Source organism: Carassius gibelio, chromosome A23 (assembly GCF_023724105.1).
Source record: "Carassius gibelio isolate Cgi1373 ecotype wild population from Czech Republic chromosome A23, carGib1.2-hapl.c, whole genome shotgun sequence".
Classification (NCBI taxonomy): Eukaryota; Metazoa; Chordata; class Actinopteri; order Cypriniformes; family Cyprinidae; genus Carassius; species Carassius gibelio.
The window spans coordinates 5,500,480-5,519,121 of record NC_068393.1 but is presented as its reverse complement, the minus strand read 5'-3'; the positions used below and the strand labels follow the sequence as shown (position 1 = coordinate 5,519,121).

Sequence of the window (18,642 nt, the reverse complement as noted above, 5' to 3'; positions counted from 1 at the left end):
CAAATCTGCAGGACAGCAGTTCTAACAATGTGGTTTGAGAAAGCTGGTCATCAATCACAACTCCAAGGTCCCTGATTGTCCTGGAAGTTTTTTTGAAACCACAAGCAGTTCTGTTTTTGCAAGGTTAAGTTAAAGGTGATGTTTTTTCATTCAGCAAGAAATGTCTGTTTGACAAGCTGAGATGCGAGCAGCTACAGTCTGATCATCAGGATGGAATGAGAGGTAGAGTTGAGAGTCATCAGCAGTACTAAGAAAAGCTATGTTTCTGAGTGACAGAACCTAGTGATACCCTGTAGAAAGAAAAGAGAAGTGGTCCAAGAACTGAGCCCTGAGGCACCCCAGTAGTTAGATGTTGAGACTTGGACACCTCACCTCTCCAAGATACTTTGAAGGACCTATCTGATAGGTAAGACTCAAACCCCTGAAGTGTGGTTCCTGAAATGCCCTTTGCCAGTAGAGTTGATAGGAGGATCTGGTGGTTAACCGTGTCAAAAGCAGCGGACAGATCAAGCAGGATAAGTTCTGAAGACTTGGATTCCGCTCTTGCCAGTCTTAGGGCTTCAATGACTGAGAGCAAGGCCGTCTCAGCTGAATGTCCATTTTGAAGCCAGATTGGTTCCTGTCCAGGGAGCTTTTTTAATTAACGGAAGAAGGGATAATAGGCTGTAGTTCTCTCAAAGTGCTGGGTGGTTAAGAGTGGATTTTTTAAATAATGAGGTTATCTAAACCCTGTATAAACACACACATATTTATATATATTTATGCTCTAGGTGGCAGAATAATTTTTCTTTTTGTAATTTATTTGTTCCCACAAAAAAAGGTCATATCAGTTTTCTGTCAGACAGAGCTGTGTAAATGTATACAAGCTTTGTATAGTATGCATTCAGATGTTCATCACGCACATCCACGTTTTCACACCTTACATGAGTCCCAAAATAGGACAAATTTGATAAGATTAGATTACTCTGTTTCATCAAGTCCTCTGAGGGTTATTTTGGTTATTGTTCTGACCTGAGACCACTAATCTGCAGTAATCAGAGACCTTTTATGTGCGTTCAGGCGAGTGCTCTCCTATGAGGCACATTCTAAAAAAATAAATAAGACTATCTTGTTACCTTTATCTGTTTTATTTGCCTGCTTGTAGCGTGCCTGCATAAAAATCCCCTCTTGCATTTTCCTGTCAACAGGACTAAATCCATGAAACAGGGCCGGTGTTCTGTCGATTTGTCCTACGCTGTCAGATTTTCCTACCTCCCACTAAAACAGTGGGTACAACGAAAAATGCTACTGTAAAGTTATGATTTATTAATGTCTACACCTACCACAACCCTAATCATACACTTACAGTACTGCAAATACAGTAATTATGTGTTATATTCGCGGTTGTAGCTAGAAGGGATACAGTTACAGGAAACCAACAATAAATATTAGTTTCTACCAATTAGATTGCGTTTTTATTAAAGTCTACACCTACCCAACCCTAAACCTACCCTTACAGTAATGCAGATACATTACTGTAAGGGTAGGTTTAGGGTTGGGGTAGGTGTAGACGTTAATAAACCATAACTTTACAGTAGCATTTTTCGTTGTGGAATTGTACTACCTACTGTTTTAGTGGGAGGTAGGAAAATCTGACAGCGTAGGACAAATCCCGAGGCATAAGCGAACTAAGCGGCTGCTTGGGGCCCCCCAATCATTTTTATTATTATTATTTTATTTTATTTTTTTTTACAATTAAATAACTTAAACAAGTGATATAAATAAATGGATGAATGAATAATGAACGAATAAATGAATAATTCAAGACAAGAAAATTCTTATTTACCGACAACTGCTGCTGTACACGTTTGAGTCATGCACAGTTGCGCATAGATACCTGACCGCAAGTGCACGTCACTGTAATAAATGATAAGCCATGTCACAAAAAGGATGTATCCCTCTGTTGCCGAAAAGAGAAAGAAGAAAAGGACATAAAGTTGGCTTGTAGTTGGACGTTCGAGAGTCTCAAATTTAGGGACCGTCTCTAAAGTTACATGCGATATTGGTATACACTTTTCTAACGTCAGTAGCATTTGAGGAGAATGACTTACAGTCATAAAAACAACTGTAATTGTTCATCTAGGTGTCAGCTATACTGCACAATTGAAAATAATGTTGAATATTTATTCAAATAAACTGTAAATCATATGTAAATTATGCTACTTTTTCACATGGGCACAAAGGCAAATTTGAAGCTCAGTAGCATTTGAGGAGAAAGACTTGCAGTCACCTTATACATTTTTAATATATATTAAAATAAATTATAAATAATTTAGGTAAAAACGAGGCCCGTTTATCACTTTCAGGCACATTCTTGTTAAAGTTTTTTTTTTTTTTTTTTTTTCAGGTTCCCTTACGAAAATTACCCATGGTTTTATCAATAACACCACAAATCATCGTTCTGCAAATTAACCATGGTTTTGATACTTCAAATAATAATTTACAAATATGTATTCATATACTGTAATCTTCTTTTGTTGTTGTTGTTGCTTTAAAACAGACCTAAGCCATCAATAGCCTTTAAACTGACTTTATATAAATTATTGCATTATATAAAAAAAACTATGAGGCAATAATGATTGGTTAATAATAACACTGTTAAAATACATAATGTAAGCACATACAAAATAAACAATTTATGTACATGTTATTACAAATGCCTGCACAGGGAGCCAAATGCCATGTAATTGCTGCTGTTACACTTTTGCTATAGATGACACAGCCTATATAATTTCTTCAACAAAAAACGTGCATATCACAACCCTTACAATAATAAACCATGGTTTTATCATAGTAAACTGCTTAATTTCCTTTTGCATGATTTCTGAATGCTTGAGACATTAGTCATAATAAAGTTATAGCCATAGGTAAATGTTTAATGGTACAATTGTAATTAGTAAATAATACAATTTATTCTTTAACTTTTGTATTTGATTAAAGTTCTATTTTCACCCCTATAGTAGGTGTTTATTTTCCATCATTATATTTGAGGAAGGGGGGCACAACAATAGAATCCTGCTGTCCTGATGTCATCAGTGACTTTGCCTCCTGAAAAGCTAGAAACAATTTTGAGGTCATTGTTGTACAATTGTCATTCTTGAATCCTAGCTGTTCTTATGTTTGCTTTCATTATTTAAGTTTTTAACTTTTTTGTAGCATTATATTTTTTATTATATTAATGTTTGTTTATTTTGGTTTCATTTAAAAGATTGCACATTTAATGCACATTTGCATATTGACATTTTCAAATTATTTATTTCATATTTTGTGACAGTTTGTATTCAGAAGTTTAACAGTGAAGTATGTTAAGTATTGATTTTTACTTATTTATTTTGTATGAATACATAACCTCACTGTATTCATTTATAATATAACATTATAGCGTGACATTTGTGTCAATTATCTTGAAGCACAGATGACTCCGCGTGGTGGGAGGGGGGCCCCCAAATCAAATTTTGCTTAGGGAAATCATACAAAGAGACAATATTTTTATGAAGTACAGTTGATATTAGACAGACCACATTGCAAACATTATACAAACATTACAAACCAAACATAAGAATTGAACCACGTCATTCAGGTTATGTCAGCTGTTCAATAAGTATGCATTAAATCAGTTTAATCCCTCATTTGTTCATCAGTAAATGTTTAATATAAGCAAAACGATTCAATTCAATTCAAACGGCACACTAGCATGCAATACATATGTACAGATCTAATTCACAAACAAATTGTCAAAACATGAAGATATCTTTTTAAATTGACAGTCTGGTGGATCCATTACAAATAACTACAATTAGTGTGCGAGATAGAATTACAGAAAAAGAAAAGTGTTACTGAAAACCCAGTTGCAAGCATTTCGCTATCACTGGTTAAAAAAAAAAAAAAAAAAAAAAAAAGCACCAGTTTATAAAGCTCTGGTCAAGAGCGGATCTCTTTTTAAAAATAATTATTTTGTATTAAAGGGTTATCAAACTAATTGTGTGTTACAAATGTCTCTACTCGTGACGCATATCAATGGATGATGTTATAATTTTTATAAAGTTGTTTAACGATTTAAAAAGTCTAAATACCTCAACAAAGTTGAAGTTGTGAAGAGTTTCTGTCACATATAACCTCAACTGAGCACAACTGAGACTTTAGACATGAAATGACCTCAAAATGTTCCATGTACAACATTGGTTTATTTTTTGTGATGAGTGAAAGCTGTGAGGTGACAAGCAGCTGAGATCCGTTCCCTTCAGTCCTGAGGAGGATAAGGCAGCTCAGGGCTGCTCAGGGTTTTTCCTCAATGTTAAAGCTTTCCATGGGTTGTTTGCCCAGTTTATAAATGTCCTCCAGCAGACCACGTGGAGTGAGGATGTGTGTCGAGCCTACAGTTAAATCAAAAGGCATTTGTATGAATCTGGGTGCATTTCAAATCACAGGCAGCATTTTAATCCTCTTTTCAGGTTTACCGATTCATACTGTTAGCTTAGTAATGTGCTATGACCTCGTATGGACTCTTACCAATGATGACCTCACAGGATTTATTAGCATGCGTGACTTCATAAGCACAGCGCATTTCTGAGTAGCAGACCCCGCCCAGAACAAAGATGATGAGCCGCGAGCCGCTCCGGAGATCATCCGGGGAACTGCCCTTGTGCTTCTGCCGAGCACTGACAGGAAACAGACTTAAACATGTAAGGACACGTTAAATCACGATGCATTACTGATCACAAGTCTGGGGTCGTCAGATTTTTAGTTTTTGAAAGACATCTCTGTTACTTAGCATGGCTGCATTTATTTGATAAATTAAAATATATATATATATTGTGAAGTACTATAACATTTTAAAACAGCTGTTTACTAGGTCAACATATTTTAAGTTATTCCTGTGCTCAAAGCTGAATTTTCAGCATCATTATTACAGTCTTCAGTGTCACATGATCTTCAGAAATCAGTATAATATACTGATTTGTTCAAATAAAATGAAATAAAATAAATAAAATATATATTTTATAAAAAAAAAAGAATATTAATTTATTTCACAATAATAAAATATCAAATAAAATACATATTTTATTGGCTAATGGTAAATATTTTTGTAATTATTTAAAACCAATATAAAAAAAAAAAAAAGCTTTGTAATTAATACATGGAAACAATCACTGCATCTGAAAAAAAAAAAAAAAAAAACATTACAGTGCATTACATAAGCCTGGTATAAAGAAGAATCTTATATTGGCTAAATAAAATAATAAATGTATTAAAATGATTAAATAAGCATTTATTTGAAATCTAATAATAATGTCTTTTGGTCACTTCTGATCAATTCGATAAGCCCTCAATAAAAGTATCTATCTGACCTGTCTGACCCCAGACTTCGAACAGTACTGTATGATCTATTACATCATGCAATTAGAACATCAGTGGGAAAAGAGAAGCCTTTACACTTTATTATAAAATAAACCTTGAAATAAAGAAATTAAACACTATGTGTAATACTGTATGTGCACACAGAAAAGGCAGCCAAAAACCCAAAGGGCTGATCTTCACTCTTACCTCACCACTCTGGCAGCCAGAGGAACGAAGAAAGAGACATTGACTACAACTTTACACTCAACAATTATACTGAAACATTCAGGATGTATTGTTTTAAACTGATGGATGAGCTGCCATGAAACTAATGTCACATATGCTGTTGTACTGAAAGCACAATATTGCTTTAAAGGGTCTATCATAAAGGAAATGAAAATAATTAATTTGTTATGTAAGAGACTTGTTGGGAACTGCCCTACCTTACAGCACGAGAGCCGTTCCACGTAGACGGACAGTCAGACTGATACGGCCAGTCTTTGACCTCCAGTTTGTTCTCCACTGCATCCTACCATTAACACACACACACACACACACACACACGTTTAACTGACAGGCTGATTTATCAATATACAAGAGGCATCTTTATTAACTCTCCCAACTAATATATGAAACATTCATTTAATGGATATTTGTGTGTTAAAACCATTCAGACTGTGTCGCCTCAGAAGACTTGGATCATACCACTCCATTCATATTCATTAATTTTACAATGTCAATATATATTATTTGAAGCTTAAAAATGAGGTTTGAATGAAGTTTCAATGGAGGGACAAATATAATACAAATATCTTCATTTGTGTTTCACAGAAGCAAGCAAGCCATAGAGATTTGGAGCGACATGAGGCTGAGCAAATCATGAGAGAATTTTAATTTCAGTTATGATTTACATATTACCACATATGTAATACGTATATCCATACAGTATGTATAATATATGCAGGTACTCAGCAACCTGATCTCGTTACTGAGGTTATTTACATATAGTAGACAAAGATACAGCAACAAATACAATCTACAGTTATATAAGGGCCATTACTGAAGTCCATGGAATAAAACTAATGCTACAGACGTGTACAAGAGAAACTACACAAGTTGACAAGGTAGATTAATACGGTTCTCATGTGGCTGCGGTCAACCTTCCTGACAGAACTTGTGCAATTCAATGTTTCTTATCACTGGAAGAAGAAACTACTCTCTGGAAATCATGCCTGTCTAACACAATGGCTTTTACCAGTGCTATTAATAGCTGACATGACAATAAGACATTGTCTTTTTATGATTTCTGGAAGCATGACATTTGATCTGTCAGTCGTAACTTGGGTTATAATGTCAGTGGCCTTCGACCTGAACAATACAAATGTGCAATGAGATCTTATTTACATGATAACTGTAGGCTCATATCCTGCTGTATTATATATCAGGATGGACTGCTAACCTAAGGGCAGTGTGAGAGCATGTCAGGACACTCACTTGCCTTTTGGGGATAGGTTTAAATTGATTGTTCCTTGTAAATCCATTTTTCATATCTTGCAAACACACACACTATTATATATATATATATATATATATATATATATATATATATATATATATATATATATATATATATATATATATATATATATATATATTTATTTTTTACAATATATAAATTTATAGTTGCCATCATAGCTCTATAATTTTTTAACTTGTCAAAATAGTTATCAGAAAAAGATTGGTTGTATTTAAATGTATAGCCATATCAGCTTCATTGACTATTATACAAAATCAACATCCAATAACTTAATATCATAAATACAATATCATACAGATAGTGTCAATCAATGAAAAAATATAAACTAATTGCAATTTGATTTCCTCTTTCTCTTTTGTTCTTTGATGAACAGACATCACAGCAGATGGTTATGAGTTTTTTTTTGGATGCTATTACTTTAAGAGCTGCTGCTGCTCCAGGACAGTTTTAAAAACCACTGCATTTCAGAGAAATGGGACTTCTATATAACAAATAATTGCACACATGCACAGTTTTAATGCAGCTTTAATTGCTTCTTTGGTAACTTCATAACTTAACTGATGCCATAACTGTGAAATTGCATGCTCGTAGTTTATTTTGTGCTTTAATATGAAATTTTAAACTGGGAACTGGACGTGCAAAATTTGAATTTTTTTTTTTTAAATTAAATTAAGTCCTTACATTTTGTTCTGATAAACTAAAAAGTCAAGTTGGTGCTTCTTCACACTTCAATGATTGCCCAGGAGTCAGTTTAGTATGGCAACTTGTGTATACAACTTGGTTGTGTCTTGACAAAAGATATTTGTTTGAATTACTTGAATTGCCATTTAAAAGGTTTTGGGCTCAGTAAGTTTTTATTTTTATTTCATACTCTTTGATCAGAACTGACGTGTCTCTCACCTCCATTATGTCTTTAATGACGGGTGTCCAGCGAGACACGTTGTATGTCTCCTTGTCTGACCGGTCTCTCCGAGATGGTTTACGAAATGAGAACATGCTCGGCTGTTATGAGGAGAGATTTGAAAATAAAATCAATATCAGCAAAAATAAATCCCTGTAAAATAGCAGTTGTATTGCATCCAATCAGAACTGTAAAAAATCAACACGCCAGAATCAACAATAAAATTAGCTTTGGCTGTGGTTTAGAAAATGCCATTTTGTTTGTATGCATACTAAAGCTTTGGTGCTGTGACAACCTACAGCACTTCCCTATTCCCAAATACGCTCCTAGCTATAAAACTGCAAATTCACAATGCAGCAAAACCAAATAAAAAGTCACGAGTATGATTGACTTATGTGATATCACCAGGAAAAGAAGCAGTGGCGGAGGAGGAAGCAAGCATCTGCAGACTCACCGTGGAGAGGATGGGAACTCCCAGATGTTTCCAGTTCAGGATATAGCCGCTCTCATCCTCGATTTTCACATGCTGGATCAGTTTATTCAGGTTCTCCGCTGTCGTTCCTGCTCAGTACACACAAACACACATTCAGCTGCACTCAGCCAGCAGGAAAACACACGAAGCTGGACAGTTAAGATGTCTACCAATCTCTATATGACAAGAAAAGAGAAATATCCACCATTTAGGCTGAAGATGTAGAGAAGGACGGCCCGGATCTTATCGGTGGTGTCATGTGGGTGTAACAGCACAGGAAGTAATGTCCTCATGGGGTCTTTGACCTTCTGCCCTTCAGCATCAGCACCTACGGCCAGATCCTACAAACAAAGCACAAAACCAGACATACACAGAGACCACGTGAGACACACTCTGGACAGAAGAGGGCGTCCTTTTCCCTCGAGACATCTCGAAGCTTTACCTGTTCAGCTTTGCAGAGTTTTTCCACATTCTTCTGGTAGTGATTCATCAGATCCTCGGCTAAACTTATGTGGACAGTTTTCTGAGGGAGAGAAATGGAAACATTAAACTGTAAGTGAGTATTTTAGGCAGCCTGGACCATCACTGCTGAACATACTGGCAGACTGAACGTGATCTTGTGTCATGTGACCTCACACTCTTACAGGACAGCTGAGGCGGATCGATTACCTGAGTCATCTGCTTGCGGAAGCCTGGCATCTTCTTCATGAGCTGCGATAGGCCTCCGATTGTGATCTGCCAACGACAGGGGCATCTATGACATACTCACATGAGGGAATCTGCAACGGGACACTACCGTTATTGTTTGGAGGTCTAATTAATTGTAAACACATACTGTACCTTCCCATCAGCCTGTTTCTTCTCTTCTCTGCCGGCAGAGATTTCTTTCACCAGTTTGGGGATTTGCCTTTGGAATAAATAAAACAGTAGTGCTGGTGACACGAACAAGGATATTTATAGGCTTTACGCCTAAAGTCACGTCTGCTAGGTTTACAGAATACAGAAGTTGAAAATGAAGCCCCATTTGGCAAATACCAAAGCTACAATGCTTTTATCTTTTGTGGAAAAAGCAAACTGACCACCCGATGCTTGTGTGCCAGATAGTGGAGATTAAACTCACATGAACAAGTAATTCTACTCACTCAGTGACCTCGGCAATGTGCATGTGACGTAATTTGACCCATAATTCATCCTCTTCATTCAGTAAAGCTTCTTTCTTAGAGCCGTCCTTTACCTTGTACCTTAGAGAAAACACATAGGAAAACACCAATACACAGGAGAACCACATTAAGAGCGAGGGTGTCTGTTAAAGTAAAGGAGATCCGGCTGGATGAAGTTGCGGTGTCATACTCATAGGTGTTGTCCTTTATTGGTATGAGGTCATAAGCCATGGCCTGGTAGGTGAGCTCGTGAAGAATAGGGCTAACAGGGTCCAGCGCACGATCGACGATCAGGAGCTGAGCCGGCGTTTTATCCTGAATGGGAAAAGAAAGCACTAAAGAGGCAGTTTGTGCAACAGAAATATCCCTTATAAGACCACATCAGGAAAAGATCAACTTTACAGGTTATAAAAAAAATAAAAAATAAAACTCAGGGAGCACATGATCTTATTCACCAATCTTACTAGGGCTTTTCTTGAAATGTTTGATTTTTATTTGTGTGGAACAAGCTCTTTTCTTTTTTCATCCCCGTGTATTGTACTGTATTTTACTTCTTGCTTTAAACATTTGAATTTACTTAAACTTTCACTTCAACCAAACAGACATGTGAAGCTGCTTAGCCACTGCAAATAAATACATTCATACAAATATTTTCAAAAACTGAAATACACTAGACTGAACATCAGTCTATCTTAAGAAAAAGCTGTATTGTCTACATCTAAACCCAGACATATCAACCAGACACACGGTCATGTGAGTTTGCTGTAAACACTCAACAGCTCTCACCTTTTTCTTCGAATTATCATCTAACTCGTAATGTTGTGCCAGTTTATTATCCACAAGTTCAGCCAACTTGCTTGCAAGAGCCGAATCTCTGCATTGAAGAGAGAATTCATTAGCGAAACCTAGATTAAATATCATTCAAGTATCAGGTGTAATGACAGCACATGTGAAGAGACTGTACTTCTTGTATCTGACTCCAGGATACTCCTCCAGCGTGGCACAGAGAGTTACGATCTGATTCGCTATTGTCTCCAGCGTCTGATCTCGGTCCTGACTGTTCGGGGTGTAGATGCTCTTGAAGGCCTCTGTGTTTTCACAGGTGAACACCTGTACAGGTCACCCATACAACACATACACACACACACAGAGTCATTAACACAACACAACTCTCAACCATTACAGGCTCAATGAATCTCTAGATGCACTCACCTGTGCTTCCAGAGGCAGAAACGAGATGTTGATCTCTTTACACACTTTAATGTGCTTGGCACAGTTCTTCTTCATCTTGTCGAAGAGATCATCAGGACAGTCTGTGGACATTTTGATATAAAAGTAATAGTAATGTCACTCTTGCTGAAAAAAAAAGCCACGTAATCACTTTGTTTTTTTGTTTTTTTTGGGACAATCAACTCACAGTCAGTGAAGAAGACATAGGCAGCTTTGTATTTAGGTTTTGGTTTGAAATCATTAATAAAAGCATCAATACACTGCAAATAAAAAGCATCTGGGTCACAAACAGATCAGCACAGTAAAATAAGTGATATTATGCTTATTATTTGTGTCTCCTGAGCCCTGACCTCAGCAGTGGGTCTCATGAAATAGATGGCCTTCATCTCTAGAACAGGCTCTCTGTTTTTGTGCAGGTCCTCCACAACTGTGAACGAGAGAGTAACACGTTACGACAATAACCCCCCGTCCAGCACATGTGCATTCTTTTACTCGATATGGAGGAAACTAAACAGCTTCCCTTCTGGAAAACACAGGAAGGAAGAGCGTCCGACTCTCACTACACAAAGACAGCTGGATTTCTGTCTGACACACACGATGTTCAACAGAAGCATCTTCTCTCACTCACTTGTGATGCCCTCCGACATGAGATTGGACATTTTGCAGCAGGAGGACAGGAGGCGCGTGGTGAACCGGTCCAGAATGAGGATCTGTGAGGACAGATTTGACAATCACAGAATGTGAATCATTAATCATATTACTCTAACATTAACATAACATGAATCATACGCTGGTTCTCAATTTCACTTGCCCTTTCAAATCAAAATACCCTTTATTATAACAAATCCCGGTTCAAAGTGTCACTCAGTATGATTATGAGTAGTTAAGTCAGTAACTTTTTGTTTGCTGTACCCTTCTTGCACATCCTTAATATAGTAATAAACGTAAATTATGCATAATTCTAAACAACTAACCATAAACCAAGCCCTCGGGTAAACACAAATTCATTAATATTACTTATTTACTTAATTGTGTAAATGCAATGTAACATAATGTCACCTTAAAATAGTGTAACACACTTTACAATAAGATTCCACTTATTAATTTTAGTTATATGCGTTAAAAATATGTGTACCTCCTACAATGAAAAACACTGATTACCGTATTTTTCGGACCATAAGATGCACCTGAGTATAAGTTGCATCAGTCCAAAAATACGTCATGAGGAGGAAAAAAAACATATATAAGTGGCACTGGACTATAAGTCGCATTTATTTAGATCCAAAAACCAAGAGAAAACATTACCGTCTCCAGCCGTGAGAGAGGGAGACAGTAATGTGTTCTTTTGGTTAATTTCTCTTGGTTTGTGTCACATTAATTTTGATAAATAAGTCGCACCTAACTATAAGGGACCAGCCAAACTATGAAAAAAAAACTTATAGTCCGGAAAATACGGTAATCTTACATACATTTTATTTTCATATTTACCAATACATTACTAAAATTTACATAATGCATTATTACGATTATTTATTTGACCATTCATTTTATTAGTGAACATATTATTTAAATATTAATACATACTGTAAAACAAATGTGGTGTTACTTAATGGTAATTAAAGTACCAATGAGACCTTATTGTATTACTATTTAGTTTTTAATACACATAACTTGCAAACCTTAGTCCAACTAAAACATAAGGAAAAGAACAACTTGCTCTTCCGAATCTCTGACTGACTCTGCCTCTGTAGTCCTGTGCACTGGACGTGTGTCGGTATTTGATGATGCGATATATCATGATTTAAACAGCCATTCAGATTTGTGATTTTGGTATCACACATAAACTGAACATCATTTTCCACAGCATTCTGATAAAGTTGTGATGAAGCTAAAGTAGAGACAGATCTAATCTTCTATATTGTGACATAACTTGTTGGGTAGGACTTGGTTTTGTGTATCGGTTGTTAACAGGATGTTGTGAGGAGCGCTTTGCACTCTCAAAAACTGGAAGCAGATTAAATTTTAGGGGCTATTAGGAGGTCAGAAAAGACAAATGGATCTATAACATGCATTTAAACTAGTTTGTGAGTTTTTATTTAATGGCAAGTAAAAAAAAAAAAAAAAAAAAAAATCCATGCCACTACTGAATGAACCACAAGCCGGTTGAAAATCGATCCAAAATGTGACAATTTAAATTGGCTGAGATGCAAAACAAATTCAATTAGGGGCAGGAGTTTATATGAATGCATGTCTGCATATTAAATGCATATTAAAGTTCATAAGTGCAGCGCTGCTTTGTTTACAGCGGTAACCAGGGAAACGATTTAAGCTCCACCTGCTGCAGCGTTCACAAGTGCTTTGTTTACAGCGGTAACCAGGGAAACGATTTAAGCTCCACCTGCTGAAGCGTTCACAAGTGCTTTGTTTACAGCGGTAACCAGGGAAACGATTTAAGCTCCACCTGCTGCAGCGTTCACAAGTGCTTTGTTTACAGCGGTAACCAGGGAAACAATTTAAGCTCCACCTGCTGCAGCGTTCACAAGTGCTTTGTTTACAGCGGTAACCAGGGAAACGATTTAAGCTCCACCTGCTGCAGCGTTCATAAGTGCTTTGTTTACAGCGGTAACCAGGGAAACGATTTAAGCTCCACCTGCTGCAGCGTTCATAAGTGTTATTTATTTGATTTGGAGCTTGTTTTGTTTTTTACATTACATTTAAATGTGGTTATTTAACAGAGGCTTTTATCCAAAGCTACTTGCATATTATTGCTCTTTTTTTTGGTCTTGATTGCTTCCTCATTTGTAAGTGCTATATTATCATACTGTTATATTTCATTTTCACAAAGAAACATCCAGCATTTTGCCCAAGCAATAATAAAAGGATACATTTAATTCATAACTTGTCTTAAATCTTATTTTGTAAAAAAAAATACAAAAAATTTTAGTGAATTGAATCGAATCGTGAAATCAAAATTTTGAATCGAATCATGAGTTGAGTGAATTGTTACATCTCTACTACTGAATCTAACGGCACAGAAAAATCAATGACGCTTTAGTAGAGTTTAGCTTGCATTCATCTGAAATGAATGTGATGAGATAGGTTCCCTTGCTGGTAGCATGCAAAAACAAACATAGTGTGAGAGCAGTAATCTCAGCCTCAGACATCATCATGCCCACGGACCGTTGGCTGAACGTCTGATGCATATGGCACACAAAACTGGAAACACCTCAGGAGCTATAAAGTCGTCATCTGATTGGTTGAATTCCACAGGATTTCAAAGATGTTTATCGTGTTTATCACATTCTTTAACGTTCCGACTGGAAACATAGATACCGTGACGCCAAACCCCTCATGGAAGAAGCAAGCCACCATCTTATCAAGATCAAATAAATGCTGGATTTTAAAAAGCATGTCAAATTTGTCAAGTTTGCAGAGTTTGTTATCATGATACTGTGGTCATTTTATGCATATAAGAGGTTTCCAGAAACAGTTTGTTTTTGTTTAGTATATAGTAGGGCCGGGACTTTAACGCGTTAATTGAGATTAATTAATTACACAAAAAATAATGCGTTAACTAAGATTAATTATTTACAGAAAAAAAAAATCCTGCATTTTTAATAACTTATTTTTGCACCGCGGAACGTTTCTCACTTGATGAGTTTCGGCGGACCGATTATACTGAAGCACCAACTAGCGTTCGCATATCACGGCAGGACATCGAGCCTCAAGTATCACCTCAACGCAAAACATATAGCAGCTAGCGTGGACTTTACACTTTATGTTGAACTATGTATTATTTTGTTGGTGCAACAGTTTATGTTGAACTCTTTATTGTGTTGGCCAAGGTTGTTGAGAGTTGGACTTAGTATGTTATGGCCTCTGAAGCAACAGAGAGATGTTTTCTAATAGTCAGTGTTTCTAATGTTCTGAATGTAGTTGACAGTATTGTGTTTTACTTAAAAAAAACACTTTACAGAAGGTTCCAGCACCTATAAGCTTCCTGAATTTCTGAAATGTACTATTTCTAAATTGTTTCTAAATATGCTATTGCTACACTTCATGGCAAAAATTGCACTGGTCTGCTAGACTTGGTTGAACAAAAATAAACAATATTTTGTTGCTTAAGCTTATGTATTCAGTCATTATTCAACGGTATACTATAAATCCATGTGAAAAAAAAAATTACTTCTCACTGTTCTCAGGTCAAATATTTATATGCGATTAAAATGTGATTAATTTCGATTAATTAATTACAAAGCCTCTAATTAATTAGATTATTTTTTTTAATCGAGTCCCGGCCCTAGTATATAGTAAGGAAAATGTCCTGTATGTGATAGCAGTCAGGTCAGCCAGCTTCTGTGTTTAGTATACAGCAGAGGATTACAGCCGGAGTCAATACTGCATTAGCTCAGTGGGAGATCTTAAAGACCACAAATTTGCTAAATATAGATAGAAAGCCTCAGGAGGAAGAAAAAGAAAGAAAGAAAGAAATCATTCAAACTTACCTTCCATACTTCTGACTTTCTGCAGTCAGCAATGAGGGTGTCCTTGATTCCTGTGATGCCACATAAAGGAAACTGTTAGTTATAGCATCAAATCAGTTTTGCTGATGCACCATGGAACTGAAAGTCAAGAAAAGCTTTACTTCCTGTTTTGAGTTTTTCCTGCTTTAAGAATGCGCAGACATACATACACATATATATATACACATACATCTTATAAATATTATAATATGTATGTATGTGTGCATGTGGAAAATACTCTTTGGTATATTTAATAAATGTTAAATTTACATATAGATCTTGATCTGTGGTTGTTTTCATATACTGATTAAGTTATATTATTTAAAAGTAATATATTTACAATAATCTGAGCTATTGGTCTTGGAATTCTGCTGTCGGCCCCCCTGAAATATATTTATGTTGGAAGTGCAGCATAACCATGTATAATACTTTGAAAAACACACACATACACAGATATCATCAGCCTATAATTAACTTTGAATCCACATATTTAACATCGCAAAATCACTTTGTGTGTGTGTTTATGGCCAATATTCATAAAATGGTGTGAACACAAATGACAGTCCAGAACACAGCCGACAGTTATAAACTTCACAGAATGTAACACATGGGCGCGTGAGAACTGAAGTTCCATTATGACATCATCAAACACTCCGCGTCCCGCAACACTTCAAACGGAAACAGCCAGAGCAGAATTGTCAAAGTGAGCACTCAGTGGTGAAACTGAACTGGACTTGCTAACATTAGCAGAGCAGCTAACAGAAACAGTGCGGGCATTTAATGAGACAAACATGGCGCAAAAAGCGGAACACAATCCACATTGTTTCCTTATTAATCACCAAAACAAACGCTTAAACAAACGACTGTGACTCCTTCGTGCAAACCCAGAAAAAACTCATCTCTTCAAAATTCTGACAGCTCCTCCTCGGAGTTGAACTCTTATAAATGACGAAGCACGAGGCTGTGCGTGCAAGAAGTATGCATAAAATCGCTAGAATACTCCATGAACTTACTTTGCCAAACTATTTTTTTCAAGCCATACTCAGCTCCAGCTGCCATCTTGAGTTGAGTCGAAACAAATGCGAGCCTCCGTCATGTGGGAGGAGTGAGAGACAGTGCACGCGCACAAGCGTTCACGTCCGGACAGTTTTAACGGAGCATTATGCTTATGGAAAGCCATTTTAACATTTAATCTGTAATCCGTACCAGTTTCTATTTTCATGATACCAGTTGGGTTGCGTTGCGTTGGGTGCTTGAGCACCTGCCCCTTTGCCCCTTGGTGCCCAAAGTGCCCTTTTGTCAAAGCAAAATTTTCGCAATAATTTTTTTTTTTTTTGTCATAACGTACCCTTTTGTGAATGCCTGCCCATGCCCAAGTGTGTAGCAGTGTGTAGCTGTAGTGTAGAAGTAACGTTAGCGTGCTGTTTGAGGGAGAATCGTTTCACAGGCATCGAGGGCAGAGGCGTCATGCCCATTCAAAGAGTTCTGGGCAAAGTGGATCTTAAATGCTGCTTCCAAATTCAATGCTAAATTCAAATCTGTGTTCGCTGGCAGGCGCTGAGCCAGAGACAGACGCGTTCGTATAACGCTTCATGATAACCAATCAGAAACGATTATGTTGCGCTTATAAATGCAATGGCCAATCAGAGACGTGCAGAAGAGTCGTCACTGAAACGCGGTGTTTTGTTCACTTGCTCACTGACTGAATTATTTAGCGAATTTTCTCATCAGAAGTGCTTCAGTGATTTTAATGGGAGTTTTTGAGAGTGCCTGAACTCTGGCTAGACTGAATGAAAATGTTCTTTGATAATGTAAATTTTCTTTACTCTCTGTAAAATGAAAGTGTTACAATAAGTAACTTACAATATTGTTATAAAAAATTACATTAAATGCAAATTCAGTCATATTGAAAATATTATATGGCACTTAAGTAAAAAGTCGGGGTATTATGTGTAGTTAATAGATTACACTACTTTTCCATATATTGATCAAATAACAATCTATAAAGGTGCAAAACGCGTTTACTTTCACGTTTGAGAATCGAGATATTTCCTGATATATTAAGCATGTTTAGAATTGTTTTGAATTAAAGGAAAAATAAATAAAACATAATCCTATATCAGTTATACAGTGCTTTCGTAGCATGACTTATACCCCCCAATGTGCCCCCTCAAAAATCATGAATGCATGATGCCCCTGATCGAGGGGTCTGGTCTTTTTATGTTATTTGACTAAACTTTTATTATATTTTATTACAGACACATTAATGCTCCGTACATGGCACACTGGTGCTGCAGACACATTAATGCTCTGTACAGGGCACACTGTTGCTACAGACACTGAATGTTTTTATATTGTACAGGTCACACTGGCGCTACATACACATTAATGTTCTGTAAGGGCACAATGTTGCTACAGACACATTAATGTTCTGTACAGAGCACACTGGGGCTACAGACACTGAATGTTTTAACATTGTACAGAAAACACTGGTGCTACAGACACTGAATGTTTTTACTGTCAAGGCGCCGGCCTGATCTGGGTTTGTTTATGTTGTGTCCAGGGGCCTGTTCTTCGTACGTCACTTATTACATCCAAGATCAAATGACACATCCAAGATGATATCATCATGATAATCATGATCCGGCCAATTGGGTTCTTCGAACACACCTGTTGTGTATGATTAGTATCGCTGGATTGAGTTATCTGAGATAATGACGCGTTCATGTGTTGTCTTAAAAGGGGATATGTATTGATACTCGAAACCATGATCAGCAGTGCATCGATTGGCTGGTGGCAAGACGGCAATGTAATGAAGTCATATAATTTAAAATGACACCCGACGAAAAACTTGACAAATTTCTGGAATTTTATAAGGAAACAGCCAAGCGAACAAAACTACATAAATGTTATAATAGATACATGAAAAAGATAATAGATACATGTTTTTATTTTATTAGAATTTTTTTCATGATTCCCAATTATTTAGATTCGCTATTTATAATAGTTGTGCAGTCTTTACATTTTTATTTCAATGTAGAAATTATCTATTCATTTCAATTTATATTTGGAAAGATTTGTTACATGACAGCATTAATGAAAGTTTCTTAAGGGTCATTATCATGTTATCTGCATCTCCTGCGCTCCATCAAGCCACTCTTATAATAGCTTAATAAAATTATTAAGTAATTTTATGACAAATAAATATTTCAGTGAGTAAAACTGGCTGTGTCTATAGTAGGCTGTTAAGGACTACACAGCATTTTTATATTATTTTTAAATTATTTTTTTAATGATTATTATTTAAAGTTATTGTCCCTGGATCAGTACGATACTCTTATAATAAAGTAGCGGTTATAGCAGACACATTTTGAGTATCAGTTCTGATTGAAAAGAAGCGATCTAATCCTGTTTATATGAAATAAGCCTGCTCCCGAGCAGGT

General features: G+C 36.3%; 1 protein-coding gene across 2 annotated transcripts; it reads right to left on the bottom strand.

Moving 5' to 3' along the window:
- Positions 1 to 3,525: 3,525 nt before the first annotated feature.
- Positions 3,526 to 16,372, bottom strand: LOC127945084 (syntaxin-binding protein 3). Of its 2 annotated transcripts, none has more exons than XM_052541649.1 (19): positions 16,213 to 16,334; positions 15,182 to 15,231; positions 11,305 to 11,386; positions 11,027 to 11,103; positions 10,864 to 10,936; positions 10,659 to 10,759; positions 10,411 to 10,556; positions 10,233 to 10,320; positions 9,637 to 9,761; positions 9,429 to 9,527; positions 9,127 to 9,193; positions 8,956 to 9,021; positions 8,729 to 8,809; positions 8,492 to 8,627; positions 8,269 to 8,375; positions 7,814 to 7,915; positions 5,820 to 5,905; positions 4,549 to 4,712; positions 3,526 to 4,412 (listed from the first exon to the last, which is right to left on the bottom strand). In XM_052541649.1, the coding sequence occupies exons 1-19, from the start codon at positions 16,256 to 16,258 to the stop codon at positions 4,315 to 4,317; spliced, it is 1,794 nt and encodes a 597-aa protein (XP_052397609.1). In that variant the 5' UTR covers positions 16,259 to 16,334; the 3' UTR covers positions 3,526 to 4,314. The 2 variants fall into 2 exon arrangements, with proteins under 2 accessions (XP_052397609.1, XP_052397610.1); XM_052541650.1 differs by having other exon boundaries at positions 4,204 to 4,412; positions 4,549 to 4,697; positions 16,213 to 16,372.
- Between the last annotated feature and the right edge of the window lie 2,270 nt (positions 16,373 to 18,642).